Raw genomic sequence first — 15,095 nt, forward strand, 5'->3', positions numbered from 1 at the left:
TGACCTCACGGTATGTGACGTCGTAGCGACGTCAGGAATTTTGGCGATCTGTGACGTAGTGATGCCGTCACATGGATCATGTGATGAAGATTTTTTGCATCACTCGTGTTGACGCCGCCGACGCCGACTGTGAATTTTCGCTTTTAATGAGGCATGTAAGGCTTTCGCCTTAATAACGAGAGCAACAACTGTAAGGGCATATGCAGAGACTGTAAACCACCACCGCCCCTAGCGCCACATGATATGTTAGAGCTCTGCCGACTGCTGAGTCCTTTTTTTTTGTGCATGGGCGCGGCGTGCAGACTTCTCAAAATAATTCTAGGGTTGTGACAGGGGCGGCTATATGTTTTAACGCGATAGACTCAGAGCACACGCTCGAAGAAAAGCCCGTCTTTGTCAAAATTAGATAGAAATCACCGTTTTTTTACTAATATATTTCAGGAAAATCTTTGTTAAATCGGGTTTGTTGCCAAACTAGGTTCGTTAATGCGGGTTAATGAGAACATTGAACGCTATGGGTGTCTGCCGGAGCTGCCGGAGAATGCAAATTTCTTCGTTAGATCGGGAACTTCGTAAAATCAGGTTTTTTTAGATCGAGCTTTAACTGTATCTATTAACATGTCAGACTTTTTTTTTTCGGCGCTCCAACGGCATATCATGTCGCGCAACAGCCTATGGGGCCACGAGGATATCATGAGATCAACGCAGGTACGCTGCGCAATCTGCAATTTTTCCCTGCCATGTTTACAAACGGTACAATGCACTCTTCTTGGCCTCCGATCATAAACTGGATTATGTTTTACTAAGCGTTTGCTCATATAGGTTCTTGTCTGTGCAATCCATACTAAGTGGACTGCAGATGTCCTACAAAATAATAAAAAAATGTTCCCAAACTAAATTTAAAGCGCACTAGTTACTGTTTATTAGAGCGCAGCTGTTAGGCGCCCGTTCCTGCGTTGAGCGGCGTCGCTGTTGGCATTGCTGGCGTCGGCGTAATCGATAGGGCGAACGTGGAGTATGTCGATATCACGAGCCACTGGTCTCTAACCTCGCTTTCTTCCTCGGTCACGCGCGCTGGCCCCTCGGTAGGAGCTCGTGTGCACGCAAGGCTCGCACGTGAACTGCGGCTGGCTTCGCTTGTGGTAACGGGGCTGTCGGCGTTTTGCTTGGTTCGCGACGCCTGCAGAGTGGTGTGCGTAGCACTCGTGCGCTGGCAGTTTCTGTGGCAATATGTGATCAATGTTACACTGCTACAACTGCGGTTTGCCATAACTGCAAACACAGTAGGCGTTGCCCCAACACGAAGCTGCGCTCAGAAATCGCATTATGGAGTATCGCAATTGTCGGTGGATTTTTGCTAAGCATTAGTAAACAACACTAAACTCAGCTCATGGTACACAGGATCGGTATTAGATACCGCAAAAAATGCGTGACATATATGCCCATAGCCTACCTCAAAGGGGTTCCATACCATCACCATCATGACTGTCGTATATTGTGTTTACAGCTATTGTTCAATGTGAGCGTTAACTCGTAGTTGTATGCTTACCAAAACGTAAATTTTGGCTAGTTGTGCTTGCTTAACAGGCGAATCACACTGCAGTTTCGACAACCAATTCAACAGAGAAACGACGGGTAACAAAGAAATAGCGCCTCGGTGTGTGAAGTGTCTATGTTCGACGCTTGTGGCGTGATCCACTTTTCATTTTTAAAGTTCGCAGTGCAGAACTACGCAATGCACTGATGCAACTCCCTTTGTATCCCTCAGGCAAAGAAATAATATTTATTTATTTATTTATTTATTTATTTGTTTGTTTGTTTGTTTGTTTGTTTGTTTATTTATTTATTTATTTATTTATTATTTCTTTATTATACCCTCATGCTTTACAGAAGGTGGCGTTCACAACAGACAAACATGCAACAACCGATAATGTTCTACTCATCCAAGGTGATCTAACTGTTTTTACCAACTTTCATTATCATTAGCACATCTCACCTTACAGTGGAAACTTCCAAAAAGTACGTTAGAAAGTAGTGTAGGAAATATTGAAAATGACCCGTATTTTACATCGAACTCATTCTCATGAGAGGGCCTTGGAAAAACTTGAAAAACATCAGCAACTTTAGAGGATCATTGACTTAATGGCGCTAAATTGGCGAAAAGCTTTGAAGTGTGTAAAGAGCAGGGTGGCCGTAAGGAATACTTTGCACCAAGTTGGCTACTTTACCACACCACCTGTCGACGAAAATTTCAGCTTGGCTGCATGTTTACTTCTGGCTATACTGAACTTATATTTTGGCTTATTTAGTAGCGAATTTTTTCATTATTCGCAGATAAAATACCAAGCAAAGCTATTCATTGTTTCCAATCTTTTCTGTCATGTCAGCCGATGCGTGTGCATGTCCTCCCCACACGAGCAGACTGGTGCGCATCGAATATCTGCATCTAAATACCTGGAATCACTATTCATTAAAATTAGCAATGATACAATGAATATTACTTTGTGGTGTTTGAAAAATGTACTCATTATCATCCAAAGCCAATGTTTTTCTTTTCCTATGTTATCAGTGAAATATTCTTGGCTTTAACATTGTTTGTTTAGGCCAAACTCTTTTCTTTTTGCGTTATTTACAATGCGGTATGCTTCTTTTGTTGAGCCTCAAAAAGATTTTAAATTAAATACTCATGGAAACACGTGCTTACATTTGCATTCCATACTTTCGACTACAAAATAAAAAATGTTGGCATACGGTACTATACGCCGGACAGAAAAGACAGCGATGTAGTAAGTTTTACTTTCCTTTAACTGCTGTGCCTTTTTTTTTTTTTCTGGTTTGTATTGCCTGCGTTTCGCCGAACCACGTCACAACAGCAACCATTGGGAAAGAGGCAACGCGGCATTGCCCAAAGCCTCAATTTCTTTATACTCTTTACAGCTCCCTACCCGTTACCTTCGCGCTCGAAACCTGCATGACATAAGGGGCCAGAACAGGACAATAGCTGAAGCCTCTTACGCCGGCCGTGGTAGGCATCCACCAGTGTTGGCTCCTCAATCGGGAGGGCGCTGCGGTCGACGAAGACCACGTACTGCACGTTGCTGCCTTCGGCGATTGAGAGCGTCTTGGGCGGCGTCCGGAACAGCAGCGGTGGCGCCTGCCAATGTGCCGACTCGAGGGGTGTCTCCTGCTGGCCGGAGCCCGGTTCCGGGTTAAGCGTACGGATTATGTAGATGGGGCCAGGCCTAACACGAGCCGCCCTGCCCACCAGGGGGCTCCGGCCGAGCCATCCGCGTTCGGTAGAGTAGCGTGGTGGCAGCCGCGGCCGCGGCGCATCGCGTTCGAAGTGGTAGGGCGAATCGCGTTCCAGACGCACCGCTTCGCTCCTTTCATACGGCTTCTCGTCGTCCAGGTACGTGGCCAGCGCGGTTCCCGTAGCAAGAAGGGCAATCACTGTGCGAAACTGCCGAGGAAGCAAAAGGGAGAAAACATGAACTGTTGGGTCAAACAAAACAGGCTCTCCTATGTAGCTCCTTCTAGCGCGCTGCTTGAAATCAAGTACGAAACGCGGAGGAGATGTATAGGGCACGGGCGCTGTCATCTCCGCCTTCCCAAGGCAAGACAATCGCGTTGAGAAGACACTACCATGCATATTTTTCATGCAGAATTTATGATGCAGTGGCATCAGTCAAATTATTCTGCATCAGTCAGATTATACTGCGTAACGATGTGTAATTCATACTTTTACTTGGACCACTACATTGCGAAAATGAGGCCGCACGCAGTATCAGTCAAAAAACTATTTTTCCCAACTTTGTCACAATATTGTGGCAACGTTCCTGCTTCATTGGATCCCGCAGTATTTTTATCACTTATTATGCGAACGTACAAAGCTCAAAATGTGAAGACAATACTCGCGGAATAATCTGTGCTCTTTCTAAAAAACGGCAAACATGCCGCGTTTTGCAACTTTTTGTGAAGGTCGAAAAAAATGAAAGCTAAACAAAAGTGAATAAACTGTCATAGTCATGAAAGATCAGCGCCTTGAGAGTAAGAAAAAAATTGTTTCGTAGTGATGGCTCGAAGCAGTAACCTTAAATAAACTATTTAGCGCGACGCTAGAGCGAAGCGCTCTTTAGGCAACAAAAATTCTTTTTCCGAAATAGAACGCCTCAACAACTACTGACATTCACATACACTATCACGATTTTTTTCAGCATGATCACATATGGTCATATGGCTGAAAGCATGATCATCTGGCTTATGAGCAACGCCCTGGCTAAGCCGGTACACCGGTCGCAAGCGTGGCAAATAAAATTAAGGTAACCGCGAAGTTGTGTCTCTTCTATATATATGTGCAAGGCAGCAGTTCAACGTGTGCGGTGGGAAATGCAGTTGAAAAAGAGGGCGGGACACACGCTTTACTAACGTCTCGGCAGGAGGGCCTGCATTCGTCAGAGTGAATGGCTGACTGACGAAGGCAGGCCCTTCTGTCGAAACGTCAGTAAAACTTGAGTTTTGCACGTTTGTCGGCCTCTTTTAGATGCGAAGTATCTCTTGCTCGGAGGTATGTAACGCAGCGTGGTAATCCGCACGCGGCGTAGTAGCCCGCACTCACACTACGCATGCGCGACTCGCCTCCTTCCCTCTCTCCACCAGCTGCGCGTTACTCTCTCCACTTCTCTACCAGCACCTGCTTGCGCTTCTCCTGCATTCTCGTTTCTGCTCTCACGGCGCATACGCTACTCTCCTCCTCTAGTCTCCTCTCCTTCAAGTGATAAAGTGCTGCGCGCGTTCAGTCCAGCGCTTCCCTCGGTTGGCTCCTCTGAAATGCGGGCTTGACATGCCGAAATTCTCTCCTGCGCAGCACCGCGATGAGGGCCAGCGCATGCGCGTCCCCTCTCCCTCCTCTCCTACGCTGCCTCTCTCTCGCGCGCCTGTCGACGTTCAATTAACGGCCAGGCTAGAGGGAAAACACGGCGCGCGTAGTGTTCCTCTTCGCGTACCACGACGCGAGGTGCGTAGCATGCCCATCGAACACGCAGGGATATATATATATATATATATATATATATATATATATATATATATATATATATATATATATATATATATATATATACGTGTGTGTGTGCGTGCGTGTGTGTGTGTGTGTGTGTGTGTGTGTGTGTGTGTGTGTGTGCGTGTGTGTGTAGTGTAGACGCCTTACACTTTTTGCGCCGCACCAGTCGGGCATGGAAAGGCCTCAACCAAGCATGGTCAAAATCAGCAAGCCGATCTTGTAATGCTTGGAGCCTACACAAAGGTCCTCTTTCTGAGAAAAAAACAAAGGAGCCGCTTTTTTTTCTTTTCGCGAGGGACTAACTTTCCGGATAATTCAGCTGAATTTGGCGCAAAAGAAAGTTCGCATATGTAATCTAGAGCTGTTTGGAAGCTGATTACGCGCAGGATTCAACTAAAGGTGAACAGCACTAGCCTTGGTGTCATGGTCTCTTCTAACTGATGGTATAAAAACCGTGATAAGAATAACCAAGGTGGTACTATAAGAAATTTCAAAGAAATGTGGTCGCTTTAGCGGGGCAAAGCAATATCTCTTCAAGGACAGTGCTGCGGAAATAACAGACGACTACAATGACGTCACTCTTCACGTCAGCGATGGCAGTGGTGTTAGTTCTTCTGCATACGTACAGTGGCGCTCAGTATGAGCTGCAACACAGTGGCCGTGGTTTAAAGGGTCCCGAGACTACCCTGTAACACTGGCAAACGCAAAATTGACTTGAGAAATACCAGTAGTAGAAACAGCGTTTACATCATTGATTGTTTTCAATGCCGGCGCTACCGTGCAGTGTTGGAGCCACTTTAACCATAGACAGCATGTTTAACCATGTACAGGTGCCCAAAAAAGTAAAACGGGGCGCGCGAGCTGTGGCCAAACGGGGCGAAACTAAAGGCGAAACTGCATGCCAGCGCTCTCTATCAGAAGATGCGCTGCAGTAGCTGCAAGGTCAATCTAAATAGGTCGCGAAAGTCGGAACGAAAAGTGGTCGGAAACCTATTGCGACAAACATCAACACCCGCGTGACGATTAAAGCGCTACTAGGTGAGGGGGGGACAAATAATGAAAACAAAAAATTAAATAAGCGTTTATTTTCATTAGTTTTAAGTTTATTTGTCACGAATTAAATTAGTAGATTACTTTAATCATACTTTAGTCTTGGGCATGTGGTTGAGTGGCCAATTTTTTTCGTTTATTTTCAGAAACAGCGGGCACATGCAGGCAGTCTGGTAACATTGGCCAACGGTTTTGCGCATTTCGAGATGCAAATGGCGTCGCTCGTTTTGCGCAGTAGGTTTGTGCCTGTCGTCCGTAGATATTTCCTCGCATAACCGTTGTTTTCTAGTCGTGGTACTTGGCAGAAGGTAATATAGCCCAGCGCAGCCATCGGGAACCGTTTCAGTGACTGTGTTTTGCCAGCGCACGGCCGGCGTGCTGTCGCCCTTCGGGACGATGAGTCCGCCACGCTACGCGAAGAAACGCTGCGCTGTCTACGGATGCAAGAGCACACGTGTGCAAGGTTTGTGTGTGTGATGATGTGGATTGTGTGGCCCGTGACGGGGCGAAGAGGGAACGACAGTTCTGCTCTGCGGTACGCCTTGGAGGGGAAGACGACGAAAAGGAAGCGCGAGCGGGCGTGCGGCTCGAGGAGTTGAAGCGCGACACGGTTGGAACGGCAGCCGCTGGTCGGCGGTTCGGGTCGCGACATCGCTTAACCAGGCGTCCGGCAGCCATGTGGACCTGGTGAGCCTGATTCCCGCTCTGTGCCCGGTGCTGACACAGAGACCGGCAGCCTAGTCTGTTCCTGGCCTGAGGTCCTGGGGCCCGAGTGGTGTCACGAGGTGGCCGCGGCTCATGTTGGCGACGGGCAGCTAACCTGCGCTGCAGTTGCCTGGTGATCTACCGGCCTGCAGTGCCATCATCACCACCACTACCACCTCGCCACGGTCAAGGCAGCGTGGCTGTTGACTGCCCAAGGAGTACCGGTGACGACCGACCTCGCCGCAGCGGCAACAGTTCATAACGGCGAGTAGGACAGTTTGTGTGCGAGGCGCGTAGGACGTTTAGGATGTAAATAAGGAATGCTGTAGTGTGTGTGAATTGGCAGAGTTATCGGTTGTGTTAAAGTCTGTGTTGTGTGTACAGAATCACCTGACTGCTGGTGAATTATTTCGGATCCTGGGCCCACATTACACCATCACAGTGTGCACGTTGAAATGTTATGCTACTTCTGATTTCTGTGTTATATATTTTGGGGTAATATCCTGTGCAACTGCAATATTTCGCCAATAAAATACACCTTATTTATCAAATCTGTCTTTTTTGTCTTCCCGTTATCTTGCAGGCTTCCATTATGGAGCCGTCATAGTGATAAGGAAAAGAACATGCAGCTATAAAAAAAAAGTAAGAAGCGGCGTCCTGTCAAAAAATTTCATAATTTCGCGCCCATCGCGTTAAAACGTGACGTCATTTCCGCTTCCGGTTGTGACGTCATCTTTTTCTTTTTTTTTAATTCTGTTTGTCCCCTCCTCACATAGATGGCGACTGTTGCAACAACTAGCCACCAGCTTGACACGTGGGCTTCTACGGAAGTTACGCTACCAGTTTACATATACCTTGGTAGCTGCAGATAGCGAGAGTGCGTCGGCATATCTGGCTGACCTATCCCAATATTCTGATGCTCGCCTTATCGCCGGCCAGAGCGACACCACGCTGCTACCACCACCGCTCTCGTCAGGGTACGCTTTCAACTCTTTATGCATTTGTTTGCCCGCGTCGTGACGAAATCTTCGGGTGCATGCGCTTTCTCCATCACCGAGAATGCCACCACTTTCGCCCCTGACGAGCAGTGATGGTAGCAGCGCGGCTTCGCTCGAGCCGGCGATAAGGCGAGCATCAGAATATCGAGATGGGTCAGCCGGATATGCCGACGCACTCTCGCTATCTGCAGCGCATCTTCTGACAGAGCTCGCTGGCATGTAGTTTCGCCCCGTTAGCTACAGCTCGTGTGCTTTGTTTTACTTGTGGGGACCGGTACGTGCGCTAGGCGCGCTGTAATGGCAAGCACAGCCCGAATACCCAGGAAGCGAAGTAGATCGATGGTTGATAAAACGACACTCGCTCATTATGGACGTTTCGGAAGAGTATGGTACCTGCGCTCTTCCACGTTTCGCTTTCGGTTTAACTGACGACATTGGTCAGATTTCATCACTGAGCTAGAATTACTAGCGGCCGGCGAACGGAACTCTCAAAACAGTGATGAGCTTTTCGAGGGAATGGTTCCAAGTGCCCCATTTGACCCACCCGCCTCTCTCCTCTAAAGAAAAAAATAATTTAACTTGTTTAATTACTGCCCTAATTGATGTACCTAGTCGTCATAACATGTCTGTCGCCACAATAAAAGTGATTATGAAGGCAGCAAGCAAATATTGCATTTTCCTGATTTTCGAAGTTTTTCGGACACATTTCTTGAAGGGAGGAGGAGGAGGAAGGAAAGGAATGAAAGGCAGGGAGGTCAACTAGACCCACGTCCGGTTTGCTACCCTACGCTTGGGGGAAGGGATTAAAAGAAAGAAGAAGAGGGAAGAAATCCCTGTCAGGGTACATGTGCGCCTGTCCATTGCACGCCTACAAGCGATCGCCTAACCCGGTTGATAAAACCTGTATATCTTTACAAAATAGTTCAGTTTTCAAGCGTAATTGGAAGTACTTTAATTTCGTCTTGTCCTCATCTTGTTGGCTAAGTAAATGCTCAAGGTATTTTTCTTGTGCCATCCTACGAATTTTGGAATCACGAAGAGGCAACGCACGTAGTGGTAAAACACACGGCATAAATCGGGTTGTTAAGTGTCGGGATGCGTAGCCGGAGAACTATGGCTCGTTGACGTGGCAGAGATCTTACATTTTTAGGTTGTTATACTTGTTTGTATGTAAATCGGAAGCCCAGTGACAGCAGCAATAAGACTTTCCCAGATTTTGCTAGGAAGGAGGCATCACTATAAATATATTTCTCCGTTTTGTTATCCATCCAAATCACCAACAAATCGGGAAAATGCCGGTGCAAATTTCTGCAACAAAACTCCCAAATCTGAAATAAAAGTTGCTGTCGTATATATGCGTCGTGCGAACAATAAGATTCGAGGATAAATGTGCCAAAATTTCGCTTGAGGTTCCCTGCGAGATCACAGCCCCGGGAAATCAAAGGCGTCAGTATAGGCGACAGCGGTGTGTATGTAAGCCAAGACGCTCGAAGACGAATGGTGCATGGCGACAATAGGCTTTCTCCCGAACCATGCAGTTCCAAGTGACTCGGTATATGGGGCAGATAACCGAAAAGGGTTAAATCTCCATTACCAAGTGTTACGTGGCAGCCAGCACCGTAACTCGTATACGGGGGAGCACCCTGCGTGTCATAAGAATATTGCAGGTTGACATCTTCCTCGAACAAGAAGCAACCACGCACAAGTTAGGCATCATAGCGCACCGCCATAAGAACATTTCCAGCTGTTATAAAATTTTAGGCGCCACCTAACATATAGTCCACTTCTTCTTTCTTTCTAAATCGCTCTTCACGATTCCTAACATTGGGATCAAATATGCTGGGCGTAAAGTTTGGCATGACTCGTTCATTCTTTGCTTTAATGGATGCTTCTACGTTGCGGGAATAATATTAGGACACGGAGACACCTAAAATAGACGCCCACAAACATGTGCGTCTGTTTTATACGTGGCTCCTTGTGTTCGGAAACTTCCGTTTTGAAACTTTCGAAGATTTCGCCAACATCTGTTAGCTGTCCTGATATCGCATAACACGGACAATCGTATATTGCTACAAGCATGCGAGGAATCACACGGAGCATAGACACTGTCTGCACTTACCATTGCGCTCGCGGTCTTAGCCGACATGTGCGCGGCACGCTGCTTTCTCCAGCCTCAGTGCCGTCGTCCATCCAACTGAGGACCTGCAGCCCAACCAGCCAGAATGTCCCGATTCTCCACTGCGGACGCCGCGCCTGCCAACTCGTCCGAAAGATTTGCGAGGCCGTCGGCACGGCACGAACACATGTACAGGTGTCAAGGCGACGACGCCACTCTGGTCACACCTGGGAACGTCTGCTCTAATCGAACAATTGTCGCTCAACCGTAGCGTGTCTTTTGTAGCCGGTACGAGGACCTAAATGTTCACGCAACCGTGACAAGAGCAACGGGACGAGAGATGCGACGCGCTCGTAACAATGGTGGCTCCGCGTAAAAGTGAGCCTCACGCCAGGCGAGAGCCAACACGAACCATACGAAGCTTCGCAGCTTCCAGCCCAAACCGCCACGCCTAACTACAGGCTTTCAAACGAGAACTTCACGGCTTTCTTTCGTCTCTTTCAGAATGGCCTCCACCTGCCCATTTGAAAGTCGTCCCTGGCGTTTTTTTTTCTTGGCGCCTCAATTTTGTTTGTGCGTCCCTCGCTGCTCCAGCGCCAGTGAAGATTTGCTTGGCACCCTTGCAGACCCATTCTTTTTCAGTTTTTTTCCAGCATGGGACGGTTGCTTTAGGTGCTAATTTGTCGGGTGCTATAGCGGAGCTGTCGTGCAGAAAAAAATAACACACTGCATACACGTCACATCTTTCTCGAGCTATACGTTACGAGCTTAACAAGGAAGAATGGTTAAATTTATTTTAAACAAATAAGAGAGAATAAATTAAAAGTAGGATGTATAGCTCTCAAAATGGCGTTGCTACAGGCTGGTTGAGGTTATCCCTCTTTCATTCTAACTGCGGAAAAGTGATAGCTTAAAACCATCACCTTAAACGAATTTCCTGGTTTAGCCCGGGGACTGTCTTGCAATTGAAGTTATAACCGGCAGTCTGCAGCACATGTCAGAAATCATTTTAAAACCGTGCAACCCTCTCTTTTGCTAAATGTCACAGTTCTTTAGGACACTCGCGTTATTTAAAGGGAAGTTCTGACTTCCGGCATGTTGTAGAAACGAAGAACGTTGCCCGAACTGTGTCTACGTCAAATATTTCGCAAGAGCCGCCCATCCGAGAGAGCTTTCATACGGCTTGAAGCATGCCCGTGCAGACCTGAAATTCACTACAATATGCACATGAAGTAAGGAAGGTTCTTGAAAAAGTTCCGAGACTCCCTCTCTTTTGAGTAACGTAATTTATTCAAATATTGTCGGCTTGGAAATTCGGCGCTTCGTTCTGTGTTTTCTTCTGTTGTCCCCGTCTTTGTGCGCTGTAGCCTTTAAGATGCAATACCAACTAGCCCACCAAGCCATACTTGTGAAAGTTTGCAGCGTTTTGCTCTGAAAGAGCCAAGGGGAAGCACACACTTATGTGATAACCGTTTATGCATTAGTCATGGTAGCTTAGCTACTAAAGCGTCACGATGCGAAGCGCAAGGATGTGGGTAGGATTACCGGCCATTGCGGCCGCATTTCGAGAGGGGAGTGTGGAGGGTGAAATGAAAGAAGACTTAAGGTCATAAATTCAGGAGTCCGTTAAAGAAATTCAGGTGCTCAAAATCAATCCACAGTCCCCCACTGCAGCGTGCCTCACATCACATTGTGGTTTTCGGACGTAGAACCCCGGTATTATTACAACCAGTTCTGCAAGACATTTTTTTTATTATAGAGAAACAATACACCCGGGTAAGAGATTCCCGCCTTCTATTGTGCAGGGAAAGCACCAAGGGTTGCCGTTGGTGGCTACTTTGCGCCAAATTGGCTACTCTACGACCCCGTTTGGCGACGCAAATTTCTGGCTGACTGCATGCCTACTTTCTGACTACTTTTGAAGTTCTGTCTTGGCGCATTAATTAGCAATTATTTTATCATTTGCGGATAAAATACGTTGTTTCTAATCTTTTCTCTCGTGTCAGACGATGCGCGCGGCGTCCTTCCCCACACCAGCAGGCTGGTGCAGATCGAGGCACCTCAAAGCAATGCGCGGCGTGCCTGCAAATACGCAGTGGCGAAGTTGCGTGCATATAACCAAACACGGGGCTGGCACAATGCTCTCGCTTCCCCGCCCTGTATGCTGATGATACGCTCAAGTTTTCTAATTATGATGCGCAGCACGTGTTCCAGTGTGAACTTGACAAAAACAGAAGTCCGCAGCAAAATGAAGCTGGGCTGTTCATCTTCAACCAGAGTTCGCTATCTGAAGCTGCACTTGTATTAAGTAAACTCTACTAATCAAATTCGTTTTGCGGCTTCAAGGAGAAACTGCTTCAATGTTTAATGTTGCCCCTGACTTGTTGGCTGGAATGTTCCAATATCACTCTGTACTTGGCAAGAACTCTATCCATTTTACGTAAAATACCTACAGGCGCATTGAATTTACTATAATTTATTCGTTTATTTGCAACTTATCGGTGAGTTGAAGACCAAGCGAGAGAGAAAAATCTGTGCCCTTATGGTAGACGAAGAATAAAAACAGCGCTAAAAGCGGGACGAGAAGAGGACACATACGCGGCGTTGTTCTTATTTCTATGGTTTTGCTTGTTCAAACTGGCAATATTTATGGTAAACTTAATAAAAACTGCACACATAATTCTATATATATACCCGACGGACGCGTGTAAAGCGTGCAGGGAAAGAGCCACACTGCGGCACATGCTTTGGGAATGTGCCGGGAGAGTTACTGTCGCTGCCGCCGCTCACTTCGCGACGCATGTTAGGCAGGGACGAACTCCGGGAGCAATCGTTGCTGCTACCACCGCGCGAGGGCAGGGGCCGGCGCCGCCGCAGCTGTGGTCACTGCTGCGGATTCGCTGCGTCGGCGTCGCTGCCGCTGGGAGGCGGCACTCACCAGCGACAAGCCGACCGGCCAACTTTGTGCTGTCCGGCAAGCCGAAGATGCCGCCTGGGTCCAAGGACTTCGAGCCCTCACCTGACGCCATCATCATCGACGGAGGGTCGGACGGGACAGTGGTTAATACCCTCTTCCCCCCGCCTCACCCAGATGAAACTGTCGGACATTTAATAACGTTCATTCATTCATTCATTCATTCATTCATTCATTCATTCATTCATTCATTCATTCATTCATTCATTCATTCATTCATAATTCTGCTTCTCTTCTATTTGGCTACAAACTTGGCGATAAAATTAAGTGACCTGGCAACGTTGCCTACTTTTAGCTTGAATTCTGGCTCCTTTTCAAATCCGCCGAAGAACAATCCTAAAAGCACCAATACTTATGGCGTATTCGGTTGGGCGATTTTGAGCGCTCTAGAGCGCTCTGAAAAGTGGTCGCGCGTTCGGTTGGCAAAATCCGAGCGCTCGAACTACCTTCGGTTGGTTCTTTCGGAGCGCCAGCCTCCGACTCGGAGCGCTCCCGACCGCTCTGACTTCGAAGTGAGAGCGTGGTGCGATCTGGCCGGGAGGGGGGCTCACGTGGCACTAGCGCGAGCGTGCATTTCAGAAGGGGAGAGCATCGGACGCGTAATACTTCGTACACGTGTGTTGTATTGTGTTCGTGGCGTTTTTGAGCGTTTGTGTGGTGAGTTCACATGTACTAAGCCATAACTGCACCATGTCAAAAAGGAGGCGGCTACTGAAGGCGGACGAGACGTAAATGGGGTTACAGCAGCTCGCAGACGAATGCCTTCACATCGATGACGCCGAGCAACTTAATAGCGTATGCTAACGCATTACATGCGAGTACAAAGCTTAATCGTGTTGGCAATAACAAGCGCTCTCTGCCGAGCTCGCGTGTGATCGTGAACGGCGTAGGCGACGGCCGGCGTCCGCCATGCTAGGCCTACCTCTCGGAGTCGTGAGTGGCGGCGAGCTGTTGCGATGTGCTCGTCGTTCGCGAAGGCGTAGTTGTAGTGATTATTTTCTTATATAACGAAGCGTGACTGTGCAAAATTGTTTGTTTTCTGCTTTATTACGAGGATACGAAGTCCTCCAAGTGTGCATGCCGAGGTGCCCTATGTGGGCGGAGCCTACGGCTGATTGCTCGTTCGCCCCGTGTGTGCTGAATCGCCGTACGCCACATGCCGGACATCCGACGCCGCACGCCAGATAGGAGGCAAAATCGTACTATCTGTCTCGCCCTTAAAACAGCAGCTCGGGCGATGAAGCCAGCTCGGATGGTCAACCCCATTTGTCGATGTTTACCCGGCGGCTTCCCGCGCTGGTTGCACGGTGGCGCTACAGGCGCGCTGCTCTGAGTTCGTCGATCCATTCGGTTGGTACGCTACCTCTCGCGCTCCGATTTCGGGCTGCCTCCGCATCTGCCGACTCCGATCCAGGGGATCGGAGCGACCAACCGAATACACCATTAGATATATCAGTGTACCCTCTCGAGGAGTCAGTAACATTGTCTTCGAAGGGAACTTGTCTGTGAATACGCATATATAGAACCAAGGAAAGTAGATAACTCTTAAGGGCTCGTTTTTTCTTCGTTAGACACAATATTAATGAGAACTAACAGACAATAATGCCAAGGAAAGTATAGTGGATGTTATTTGTAGTGATTAGAATATATATGTGAAGAAAGTAAAGTGGACGAAACGATAACTTGCCGCCGGCAGGGACCGAACCTGCGGCCTTCGAATAACGCGTCCGATTCTGTACCACTGAGCTGCGGCGGCGGTCATCCTCCCCTCCACTTTATGGGCTATATATGTGCATTTAAACCTAGGAGTGTTAGTCAGCGCCGATCGCAGCTATGGCGGCGAATGGGGAAAACTCTTTTTCTGCCTGTTGGCGTCACGTAGCACGTGATCGTTTTACGAGCTGGCAGCTGACCAATAATTCCTCGCATACATCCTGAAGGCATCAAGTCTGTCAGAACGAGACCCTCGCCATGAATGAAAGAGCGTAGATAACTTTTAAGGGCTCGTTTTTCTTTGTTAAACACAATATTAATGACAACTAACAGACAATAATGCTAAGGAAAGTATAGGGGATGTTATTTGTAGTAATTAGAATACAGATGTGAAGAAAGTAAAGTGGACGAAAAGATAACTTGCTGCCGACAGGTCCCTGCCAGCGGCAAGTTATCGTTTCGTCCACTTTATTTTCTTTG

At 47.7% G+C, this 15,095-nt stretch overlaps 1 protein-coding gene and 1 long non-coding RNA gene across 2 annotated transcripts in view; one reads left to right on the plus strand and one right to left on the minus strand.

The window, feature by feature from the left end:
* LOC119387307 (uncharacterized) overlaps window positions 1–10,365 on the minus strand; it is a 28,218-nt gene extending 17,853 nt beyond the window's left edge. The window contains exons 1-2 of the mRNA XM_037654657.2: window positions 9,932–10,365; window positions 3,016–3,460 (exon numbers count right to left, since the gene is read on the minus strand). Coding sequence (XP_037510585.1) covers window positions 3,016–3,460; window positions 9,932–9,958 — 472 coding nt within the window. The 5' untranslated portion in view covers window positions 9,959–10,365. The remainder of the gene's footprint in view (window positions 1–3,015; window positions 3,461–9,931) is intronic.
* The window catches only part of LOC125759399 (uncharacterized), a 173,004-nt gene that overhangs the window by 94,400 nt on the left and 63,509 nt on the right, over window positions 1–15,095 (plus strand). The window lies entirely within an intron of this gene.

The sequence above is a fragment of the Rhipicephalus sanguineus genome, chromosome 1 (genome assembly GCF_013339695.2).
Source record: "Rhipicephalus sanguineus isolate Rsan-2018 chromosome 1, BIME_Rsan_1.4, whole genome shotgun sequence".
In the NCBI taxonomy this organism is placed as follows: domain Eukaryota; kingdom Metazoa; phylum Arthropoda; class Arachnida; order Ixodida; family Ixodidae; genus Rhipicephalus; species Rhipicephalus sanguineus.